The 10,882-nt window shown below is 42.2% G+C and overlaps 1 protein-coding gene across 2 annotated transcripts; it reads right to left on the bottom strand.

The window, feature by feature from the left end:
- Window positions 1–496: 496 nt before the first annotated feature.
- Window positions 497–10,314, bottom strand: LOC107848343 (adrenodoxin-like protein 2, mitochondrial). Of its 2 annotated transcripts, none has more exons than XM_016693094.2 (8): window positions 10,008–10,314; window positions 9,826–9,922; window positions 3,690–3,757; window positions 3,478–3,524; window positions 2,032–2,138; window positions 1,212–1,261; window positions 1,013–1,095; window positions 497–933 (listed from the first exon to the last, which is right to left on the bottom strand). In XM_016693094.2, exons 1-8 carry the CDS (start codon window positions 10,083–10,085, stop codon window positions 819–821), a joined length of 645 nt encoding a protein of 214 aa, XP_016548580.1. In that variant the 5' UTR covers window positions 10,086–10,314; the 3' UTR covers window positions 497–818. The 2 variants fall into 2 exon arrangements, with proteins under 2 accessions (XP_016548580.1, XP_016548578.1); XM_016693092.2 differs by having other exon boundaries at window positions 3,669–3,757; window positions 10,008–10,289.
- Window positions 10,315–10,882: the final 568 nt, after the last annotated feature.

Below are 10,882 nucleotides of genomic sequence, written 5' to 3' on the forward strand. Positions count from 1 at the left end.
AACATTGTCGGAGGACAAAACTGGTGGAGAGCTCAAGGAAGCTCCAATGTCGCGCAAGAGATGCATAACCCTAGCGGCATCAGCCACCAAAGGTGCAAGAAATCGATACTCTACCTCAGCACTAGACTTCGTCATAGTGTGTTGCTTCTTGGACGACCAAGAAATTCAAATTAGAACCAAGGGACACACAAATGCCAGTGGTTGATGTACCGATGAGAGGAGACCTCTCCAAGTCAGCATCCAAGAAACTGATGTTGGGCTATTTTGGGTGTCGTTGTCAGTACATTTGGGCATTTTGGACCCTTTCCCTACACCGTCAAACAACAAAAAAACCACACACACACACACACACACACACACACACACAAGCAAAAAGAGATGCTCCGTATTGCCTGATCAACGCCTACTTGATCCACCACTCCCATCCACACTGCACATCATATTTTGCATGCATATAGAAAAGTAAATATTAAAGAGGAAAAAGAAAAACATAATATACACTTCACAAGAGTTGTGGATTGAAGCAGACTTGAAATAAAAATGACACCTTTGATGTTAATTTGACACAAATGTTAAACCTACTGAAAAGATGCACCAACAAAAGAGGAGCTGACCCTTGAGATATTATTAATAAAATAATCAATCTATCCTTGACTAAATGCCTACACAACAGCTGACTTTTGATCACAATTTCCATCATAATATGTGACACAATACTCACCCTAGGTATTATTATACACTCTTGTAAGTGGCTGACAAAACTGGCTTCGATTTTTGGTGGTTACCCATGAGTAACCTGTATCAATGTTAGAGATTCTCTAATGTGGTTTCGGCTTAAATCCATCAACAGCAAAGTTTCTCGTGGCTGCAGGAAGAGCTACCCGAATTCCATCAAGTTCAGGTTTTGCAATTACTTGACAACCTAGACGAGACCTGTAGAGCGATTGTAGAATATATGAGAAGCTTGAGAACAGTACAGTAACTGCAAAAAATACGAATAGAAGGGACCTACGTCTCTGTGAGGCCAAAAGCAAGATCCAACATGTCGTTCTCTTCGTCTGTTGGATCTTCTAGTTTGTTGTAGTAGTCCACATCCTGTCCAGATACAAGTATGCTCAGTTACAAGATCACAACATTAAAATGGATTTAACCCGGGTAAGATGAGGGGAAGGAAGGATTTATGGCATTGGCCTAAGCATTTCATTACATACCATAACTATCACATGACATGTGGAACAGGCAAGTGACCCTTCACATGCTCCTGCATCAGAGCCAATTTTGTTTGGTTAAACTTAACAGGCGATAAGGAACCAACAATAGATATGCTAAGAAATGTAAATCCCACCAGTAACACCCAAAACTGTTTTGGTACACAATTCTAACTGTAGGGAGACAGAGATGGTCACTCAGCAACGTTAATCAGAGCTGTGTGAATGAGACCCATATTAACTGTCTAAAGGTGAAACTGAAATTGAAAGATTACATCACACTTTGGAAAGAATGTTAGTACGTGTCTAATATGCCCAACTACCATTATGGCCCATGCTTCTCCCAATGCCAGTATCCATCTAGTTCTGCGGCATTTGCTCTCTACAGGATTTCTCAAGATTCCTTACAAACTTTCACACACCTTCCCACACTCATCTCATCACTATCACCACTTCACCAGTATCTTTAATATGAAGACGAGAATACGCAGTGCTCCCAGTATTCCTTTTGAAGCGCTCTGAGTTCAGATTCACTTTCACTAACTCTGAAACAACCCAGGGACTTCCGTCACATTTACTCCAAGACTCAAAATGTAAACTTAGATTATTATTCTATTCAATTAATTACTCTGTTTTCGGATAAGAATGATTGCGAGGTGGTAAAGTTTGATCACAAAATATCAGCCCAATAAAGGCATACTAACTGCAATCAATGACCATATTCATAAAGGTCTTATATCATCCTGAAAATATAGACTAAACTTGGTTAAGGATGCCGTATTGAATCAACATATAAGATTTAGCATGCCTCAACAAAGCTAACCTTCAAGCTCAATGTCATTCTCATGTGCAGCTTCTAACAAAGACATTCCAACAGGGACCTTGATTTGCTTCTCTTCTCCATCCTTGTCAACAAATGTTACTGATATCCTGTGCAAAAAGAGAACATGTAAAAGTTTGAGGAGAACAGAAGCAGATATGTATAATCCTATGGCACGCCACCAGCCATATAGAGATGAGATTATTCAACAAACACAACAAGAGATTGGATTGTAGTCCAAGATCAAATAAACATGTACTTGAAGGCTACTATATATATTATTTGACAGAGAAACATAGGTTGTATGCAAGATCATAAGATGTAGCAAAAATATATAATATTTACCCAATCTCTAGGCAGTGTTTGGGAACTCATAAATCTAGATCTGGAGGAGCACGCATAAATATGTTCCATGAAAGTAGCTTAGAGAAGAAAACATCAGATATATGGATCAATCTCGATTTGGACTTGATTTAGAGAACGGCATCAGCTTTGATCTTATTATGCCAGAAATATTAAGAATTTGGATTTGCTTCAAAGCATATCTGGACCAATGTCAAATTGAACTTGATTTAGAGAAGGGCATAGTTCATGCACAAATCATTAAAATTGCACTGTTCATTCTATGCATTATTCAGGGAGATTGTATTTTTATTACCGTCTCAAAAAATCTATTTCAACAATTTTGACGTGACCCTTTTCTATGATGGTTTGGACCGTCTTACGGGCACCTCAGCAATTGCATTCGGTGCCTAATACCTCCCATCGGCATAAGTACTGGGTAACTTCATCCACCAAGGTTTAGGTAGATGAAAAACTCAGCATCTCTTTTTGTCTATATTAGGGTTTGACCTTGATCTCCTATGGTTTTCACTGTTTTGACTGCTAGGCCACATCCTTGTATATTTTATACAACTTATACAGAAAGTAAAGTTTTAAATAGCAACATTAATAGTAAGTACAAACCTAATTAGTTATCAATTTAAACTAGGCTAGAAACAAATACTAAATGGATCAAACCATTGGTATATCAATGGTATTATATTATTAAAGAAAACTCAAAAATGGAGAAATCAAATAGAATAAGATCTAGATATTTGCCAAACCATCCCTATTGACCTTGAAACCCAAGTTCATTGCATGAATCCCCTTACCCAAGAAGCAAATTCAAGGTCCTAATCCTTATCAAAATAACTTCACAATTTCAATCAATTTAGATGCCATGAAAACTGCTCTGCTACATAGCAGTTAGAAGTTACTCTTGAAAATTGAGATGTTGATCAATCTGGGAGTGGGGTGGGGGGCGGGGAGGGTGCACGAGGAGGGGATAAGCATCATTAGCAACATATCTGCATCTCTTCTGTAAGGAAATCCTAGGTTTCCTAGTTTGAAGAGAAATGAACTGGTAAAAGAAAAGAAAATAATGTTAACAATGCATACATAACTTACGTTTGCTTTTCCCCATTCCCTGGAGTAGTGCAATATTCATTATGCCTCTGAGACAAAGAACAAAAATTCAGGTGAAACAACAGGAGAATGATATGAAATTTCGAATTAAATAAATTGTTTCTTAGAATAAAAACAATGGAAAAGGAAAAAATCCATTTGATCAACAATTTCTGAAACTTTTCAAGTATTACATTATCTGCAAAGCTACTGACCAGGCCCAGAAAAATTTGGTATCTCGACAAGGGTCCATATGATGTCCTTGAGGTGCAAGGTGATGTGACTGCAATGCGTTCAAGGAGAAAAAAAGTAGTTTAGAAAATATCACAAAGTAGCTTAGAATATGAAATATCACATTAGGTCCATGAATATTATGCAACTTCGATTTCTGCCAAATCTATGTATTGGGAAAACATACATCTCAAGCTCATTCCATAGAATCTTTTGTTATTTTTTTGTATAAGCGAGAAATTAGTGGTTTCCAGCCCTAAAACACAATGGATAATGGATTTGCCCCTCAACTGATCTCCATCTAAATACCAGGCTCGGAGAACCAACCAAAATTCAAACTTAAGTGAGCACCTATTACACTTATCCCATACCTTCGAGGAAGAACCAAAACCCAAGTAAGATGTTTTGTCAGAAAATCTTGTGAGGGTTGTTATACAAGATGGCTACAGAAAATCACATTACTTTAACTATTTCCAATGGCCACTTTCTTCAACTCTCTGGCCTGTCGTCGCCACTTCGGTTCAACCCTCTACTCTTTGTTGGGGAATGCAACACTACGGAATTTTGTGAAAAGTGGAGGTACATTTCACATTTGATCCTATGTTGACATGCAATTCTAACCAAACAAAACACACTTGGAAATAGAAGACCTAAAATAAGTGTATCAGTTAATAGCTAAACCTCAATATCCACTAATTGGTAGTGCATGTATGAATCCTTTGCTTCCATTGTGTTATCTGTTATGTTCTAAATCAAGTCGTCATAACTTCTGCGAGGTTGTAAGTCTTCTATCTAATACAATTTTCCACCATGTGATTTCAAGTGTACCTCGTCTCATTTTATAACCTTCAATCATTACACTGTCACAACTAAGGATCAGTGCATTTGGATGTCTATGTAAAACAAGACCAAACCATCTCTGGCTACCTTCTCTCAGTCTATCCTCTCTCCCTACCCTCTCTCTCTCTCTCTCACCTCGCCCCGGTCCCCGGCGTCGACCGCCGTCGCCGTTCGAACGGCTCTCTCTCTCTCTCCCTACCCTCTCTCTCTCTCTCGCCCCGGTCCCCGGCCTCGTCGCCGTCGCCGACCTTCGGTGCCGACCCGACCCGACCTCCGGCCCAGACCTCCGGTTCCTAGCCGTCCCCCAACCCTTTTCTGTCCATACCTCCCCCCCACCCCACCCACCCCCCCTCCGGCGCCGGTACACCAGCCCAACAGCCGAAGATCGGTCTTCAGCCGCAGCTCCGTCTGCGCCCGCCGCTCGGTCGCCAGCAGCCGCAGCTCCATCTCAGCAGCGGAATCCCCCGGCAGCAGGTCGACGCTGGGCTTGGTTGCCGGCTTGGTCTACAAGCGTAATCCGGTGACTTCTAACCTTTGTTATTTCATTCTTCATTCTGCATTCTTTCATTCTTCGTATTATGCTAGTAGTAGCCCTGTACCTTGACTTACGTGGGATTTGTGGATATTGTCTATTGTCTGTTGTTGCTGTTGCTGTGGTCGTTTCTTGCACTGCGTTGGATTGGGTTATCGGCTCGGGAATCTGTATTTGGGACTGTGGGTGTTGAGTCCAGTGGTGTTTGCCCCTCATTGAGTATAGTTTTGTTTCTGGAGTATTTCTTTGAATTTGTGTGAGCCTTGTATTACTTGCTGCTGCTTTGCTATTACCATCGTTTATATCTTTATATCTTTATATTATCTTTATATTGTCTTATACTTTCGTGTAGTTGTGGCTGTGGGCGGTAATGGGTGGATAGGGTCATGTCCGAGGGGGTTGGGGCGTGGGGCCGTGGTGGGGGCGGGGGATGAGGAAAGGGCGGGAGTGGGAGGGAGGGCGTGCGGATAGTGACGGTAGGCTGAGGGTTGGGTCTTGGAATATAGGGACCCTTCAGGGTAAGTCCATAGAGCTTGTGAAGACTCTTAGGAAGAGGAGGATCAACATTGCGTGTGTTCAAGAGACCAAGTGGGTAGGGTCTAAGGCTAGGGATGTGGATGGTTACAAGCTGTGGTACTCTGGGAGCGAGAGGCGTAGGAATGGAGTTGGCATCTTAGTAGATGAAGAGCTTAGAGGTCAGGTAGTAGAGGTAAAGAGGATCAACGATAGGTTGATGACTATTAAGTTGGTCATTCGGGGGTTTACCCTGAACGTGTGTAGTGCCTATGCGCCGCAAGTGGGATCGGAGGGGGAGGAGAAGATGCGGTTTAGGGAGGCTTTGGAGGAGGTGGTGAGAGGCGTGCCTAGCTCGGAGAAGATTGTTGTAGCAGGAGATTTCAACGGGCACATCGGGGCGCTACCGGGAGGCTTTGGTGATGTGCATGGTGGTTTTGGTTTTGGGGAGAGAAATGAAGAGGGAGCTACCCTATTAGAGTTTGCGAGGTCCTTTGGGCTGGTGGTGGTGAACTCGGGCTTCCGAAGAAAGACGAGCACCTGATCACCTTTCGAAGCGCGATAGCCAGGACCCAGATTGACTTTTTGTTGCTTAGGAAAGAGGATAGGGCGTTGTGTAAGGACTGTAAGGTCATCCCGAGTGAGAATCTTTCGACCCAGCATAGGCTCTTGGTTATGGATTTGGGTATAAAGAAGAATAGAAAGAAGAGGAGTAGGGAGTGTAGACCTAGAATTAAGTGGGGCGGCCTGACGCCAGCGAATGCGTGGGAGATAGGGGAGAAGTTGGCGGGAATGGGGGTGTGGGAGTGTAGGGGAGACGTGGATAGTATGTGGGATAGGGCGGCTAGGTGCATCAGGGAGAATGCAAGTGAGGTGTTGGGTGTTTCTAGGGGCTGGGCCGGGCACCATCGGGGGGATTGGTGGTGGAATGAAGAGGTGGAGAAGAAAGTGGGGACCAAGAAAAGGGCGTATGCCAAGTTGGTGGAGAGTAAGGACGAAGAGGAGAAGCGGGTAAACAGGAAAGAGTACAAGCTAGCGAGGAAGGAGGCTAAGTCAGCAGTCACGGCAGCTAAGACGGCCGTCTTTGAGAGCTTGTATGCAGGGTTACAGGGGAAAGGAGGGGAGAAAAAGTTGTTTAGACTCGCTAAGGCTAGGGAGAGGAAAGGTTGTGACCTCGATCAGGTGAGGTGCATTAAGGGGGAGGACGGTAGAGTGTTGGTGGAGGACGGCCACATTAAGAATAGATGGCAGTCGTACTTTCATAGGCTCTTGAATGACGAAGGGGATAGAGCAATTGTGTTAGGGGAACTGGAGCACTCAGAGGAGTGTCGGGATTTTAGCTATTGTAGACGTTTTAAGGTAGAAGAGGTTAGACAGGCTGTTCGCAGAATGCGAAGGGGTAGGGCGACGGGGCCGGATGAGATACCGGTGGAGTTTTGGAAGTTCGTTGGAGAGGCTGGTGTAAGGTGGTTGACTGGATTGTTTAATGAAATCTTCAAGACGGCAAAGATGTCCGAGGCTTGGAGGTGGAGTACCATGATCCCTCTCTATAAGAATAAGGGGGACATCCAGAGTTGCAATAACTATAGGGGGATTAAGTTATTGAGTCACTCTATGAAGATCTGGGAGAGAGTGGTCGAGGTGAGACTGAGACGGATAGTGTCTATCTCAGAAAACCAGTTTGGATTTATGCCTGGCCGCTCGACGACGGAGGCAATTATCTGGTACGGAGGTTGGTGGAACAGTACAGGGAAAGGAAGAAGGACCTACACATGGTGTTTATTGACCTGGAGAAGGCCTACGACAAAGTCCCCAGGGAGGTGCTTTGGAGATGCTTAGAGGTGAGTGGAGTACCGCTGGCATATATCAGAGCAATTAAGGATATGTATGATGGAGCGAAAACTAAGGTTAGGACGGCGGGAGGAGACTCAGAGCATTTCACTGTCCTGACAGGGTTGCATCAGGGATCTACTCTTAGTCCCTTTTTGTTTGCGTTGGTGATGGATGTGTTGACGCGGCGTATTCAAGGGGAGGTGCTGTGGTGTATGCTTTATGCAGACGATGTAGTTCTGATAAATGAGACTCGAGGGGGTGTGAGTGACAAATTAGAGGTGTGGAGGCAAACCCTTGAGTCTAAAGGGTTCAGGGTGAGCAGAAGCAAGACAGAGTATGTGGAATGCAAGTTTAATGACGTGAGGCGGGAGAATGAGGTAGTAGTGAAGCTGGAATCACAGGAGGTATGTAAGAGGGAGAGTTTCAAGTATCTCGGGTCTGTGATCCAGAGTAACGGTGAGATTGACGAGGATGTCTCGCACCGTATTGGGGCGGGATGGATGAAGTGGAAGCTCGCGTCGGGGGTGCTGTGTGATAAGAAGGTGCCGCCCAAGCTTAAAGGCAAATTCTACAGGACGGTAGTCCGTCCGGCCATGTTGTATGGAGCGGAGTGTTGGCCAGTTAAGAACTCCCACATCCAAAAAATGAGGGTGGCAGAAATGCGGATGTTATGCTGGATGTGTGGGCTGACTAGAGGGGATAGAGTTCGGAATGAGACTATCCGGGAGAAGGTTGGTGTGACTCCAGTGGAGTGCAAGATGCGGGAAGCCCGATTGAGATGGTTCGGACACGTGAAGAGGAGGGGCATGGATGCACCGGTCCGTAGGTGTGAGAGGCTAGCGTTGGATGATTTTAGGCGGGGTAGGGGTAGGCCGAAGAAGTACTGGGGTGAGGTGATTAGGCGGGACATGGAGCAGTTACAGCTCACCGAGGACATGACCTTAGATAGGAAGGTCTGGAGGACGCGAATTAGGGCAGAGGACTAGGGCCAGTTTGAGGCGCTAGTGTAGGGAATTACTTGGTGGGGGTTGTATTCCTGTTATGAGTCTGTGTTCCATGTCTTATTACGAATCTGTGTGCTTTCCTCTGTTTTATATTACTTATGGGTGTCGTATTTATGTTATGTAATCTTGTGCTGTGATTTACTATGTGTTTGTGTGGTATCTCGTGCCTTGTGCCGAGGGTCTATCGGAAACAACCTTTCTACTTCTTCAGAGGTAGAGGTATGGACTGCGTACATCTTACCCCCCCAGACCCCACTAGGAGGGAATACACTGGGTTTGTTGTTGTTGTTGTTCCATAAACAAAGCCAAAGGAAAAATCCTAATTAGAGTTACTTTTTAACTTCAATTGCAATAGTTGTACCTTAATCTAAAGTAACAAGCCTATTCTAGTTGTTTAGACCATTATGTGCAAAATTATCCTTGAATGAGAGTATGTTATGGATTTCCCAAGAAATTGTTGTGTTCATCCAAAAGTTAATTATATATAGTTTAGTTCACACCATTCACCAAAGATAAAGGTTTGTTTCACACAAATTGAAGGTTTTTTTTTAGAAAGTTGGATAACATAATAAGCACAAATGAGATTAACCCATCAACAAGGACTATTTTATTGGCTAAAACAAAGATGTTTTGAAAGAAAATATGAGAACACTCGTACACCAAAGCATAAATGTATCACTTTTTTGGTGTAAATTAGAACATGTCATATTTGTGGATATGATGATAGATTATCACAGCTTCCTACAGTGATTGCAAAGGATATCAGCTGTATATAATTTTTCACAATCTTTGTCCTCTGTTACAGAATTTAACCATCCTCAAAATATTACAAGTATCTCTACTTCACCCAAGAAAAAAAACAAGATACAAAAATGCTGCACTTTCTCTAAATTCACAAACAAGCCAAGATACAAAAGAAGGCTATAACGTGAGATCCTCCAACACACGCTAATAGCAAAATATTAGTACCACATAAATTGGCACCAATAGCCCAATGCTTCATTCTGCACCTAAAATTGTCTTTGGGTAGACAGTTTATCAACCACTCTTCTTTTGCTTCACACAATTCAACAAGGCATGAACCAATTTCGTTATTGTGTTGATAGTTGCCGTGTCAAGGCTAGCTTTCGTACACCTCAACTAATTCCACAGCATACATCCCACCTCCCATAAGCAACAGGAAACACTGTCTATCAAGACTAGCACAAATGGAAAGAAATCACCTACTAATTTTTTGGCCTCTATTGGGCTTTAAACCTAAAACCTCATAGTTCTCAACTCATTTCATTGACCACTAGACCACATCCTTACGTGCAGGGGCAAAAACAAATATGAAAATAAAAAAAAGCAGTAGCTTTACAAAAGTAACTCAACTCCAGATGTAAATGAAACTCATACCATTGGAACAATTGGATGGTAACAAACCCCAAGTTCGAAACTTCGCTGCGGTATTAATACTCCTAGACGACCCCATTTTCAATAATGATACATGCCCCTACATTGAACAAATACAACTCTTTATTAAATCAACCAAGAATATATAAAAAATATGCACATAAAAACAGAGAGAGGAAGTTTACAGAATCGTGAAGAAGAACAGAGGAGAGAGTAGAGTGATTGAGGCGTTGGGCGATTCGGTGAACATGGAACACCACCATTTTGGTCACCGTCCGGAGAGGAATGGAAACGGGTCGGGTCGGTAGTTTTAAGCTAAATCCCCTTGTAACTAAAACCTCTATTTATTGGGGTTTGTTTGGGAGGGTTCAAAATTACGAAAAAATTTGAGTGGAATGTTCTATAAAAAGAAACAAAAAAAAGGTTGGCATTTGGGATCAACTTGACACCGAAAAAGAAGTGGAAAAACATTCCCCAAATTCTCAACCATCACAACTTATTCATAACCTCCCACCATTTCATTATAATTGGTGATTTTACTAAAAATATTTATTTCTTATTTTAATTTAATTATTTTATTTATAAAATTAAGAGATTTTTATCATATTTTTTTAATATTATCATATCATTACATGACTATATAAAACGTATAATACTTAAATTTATAAATAAAAAGTCAAATTTAATAAAATAAACTCCTTATAATTTTTTTTAATTTTATGCTTTAAAATAATGAGCCACGTGGCTAACTTACCGCAATGAGCCACGTGGCTAACTTACCGCAAATACCAAGAATGGTAATCTTTGTAGCCGTTTGTCTATGAAAACTAAAATTTTTCGGAGTTAGAGTTGAAGTTGGAGTTGTGTTTGGCATGTCTTTTTTGAATTTATTTTTTTAAATATGATTTTATGCTCCAACTTTTACAAACTATCAAAATCACCCAACTAAAATTATAAGGAGAGGTCATGTATTAGCATTCCAAACACGATATACGGGTCTAAAGAACAACGGTTTCATATTCCCAGGTTGATATCCATCGCCATATCCAAGAGAAAGAAA

This window comes from Capsicum annuum, chromosome 11 (genome assembly GCF_002878395.1).
Source record: "Capsicum annuum cultivar UCD-10X-F1 chromosome 11, UCD10Xv1.1, whole genome shotgun sequence".
Lineage (NCBI taxonomy): Eukaryota > Viridiplantae > Streptophyta > Magnoliopsida > Solanales > Solanaceae > Capsicum > Capsicum annuum.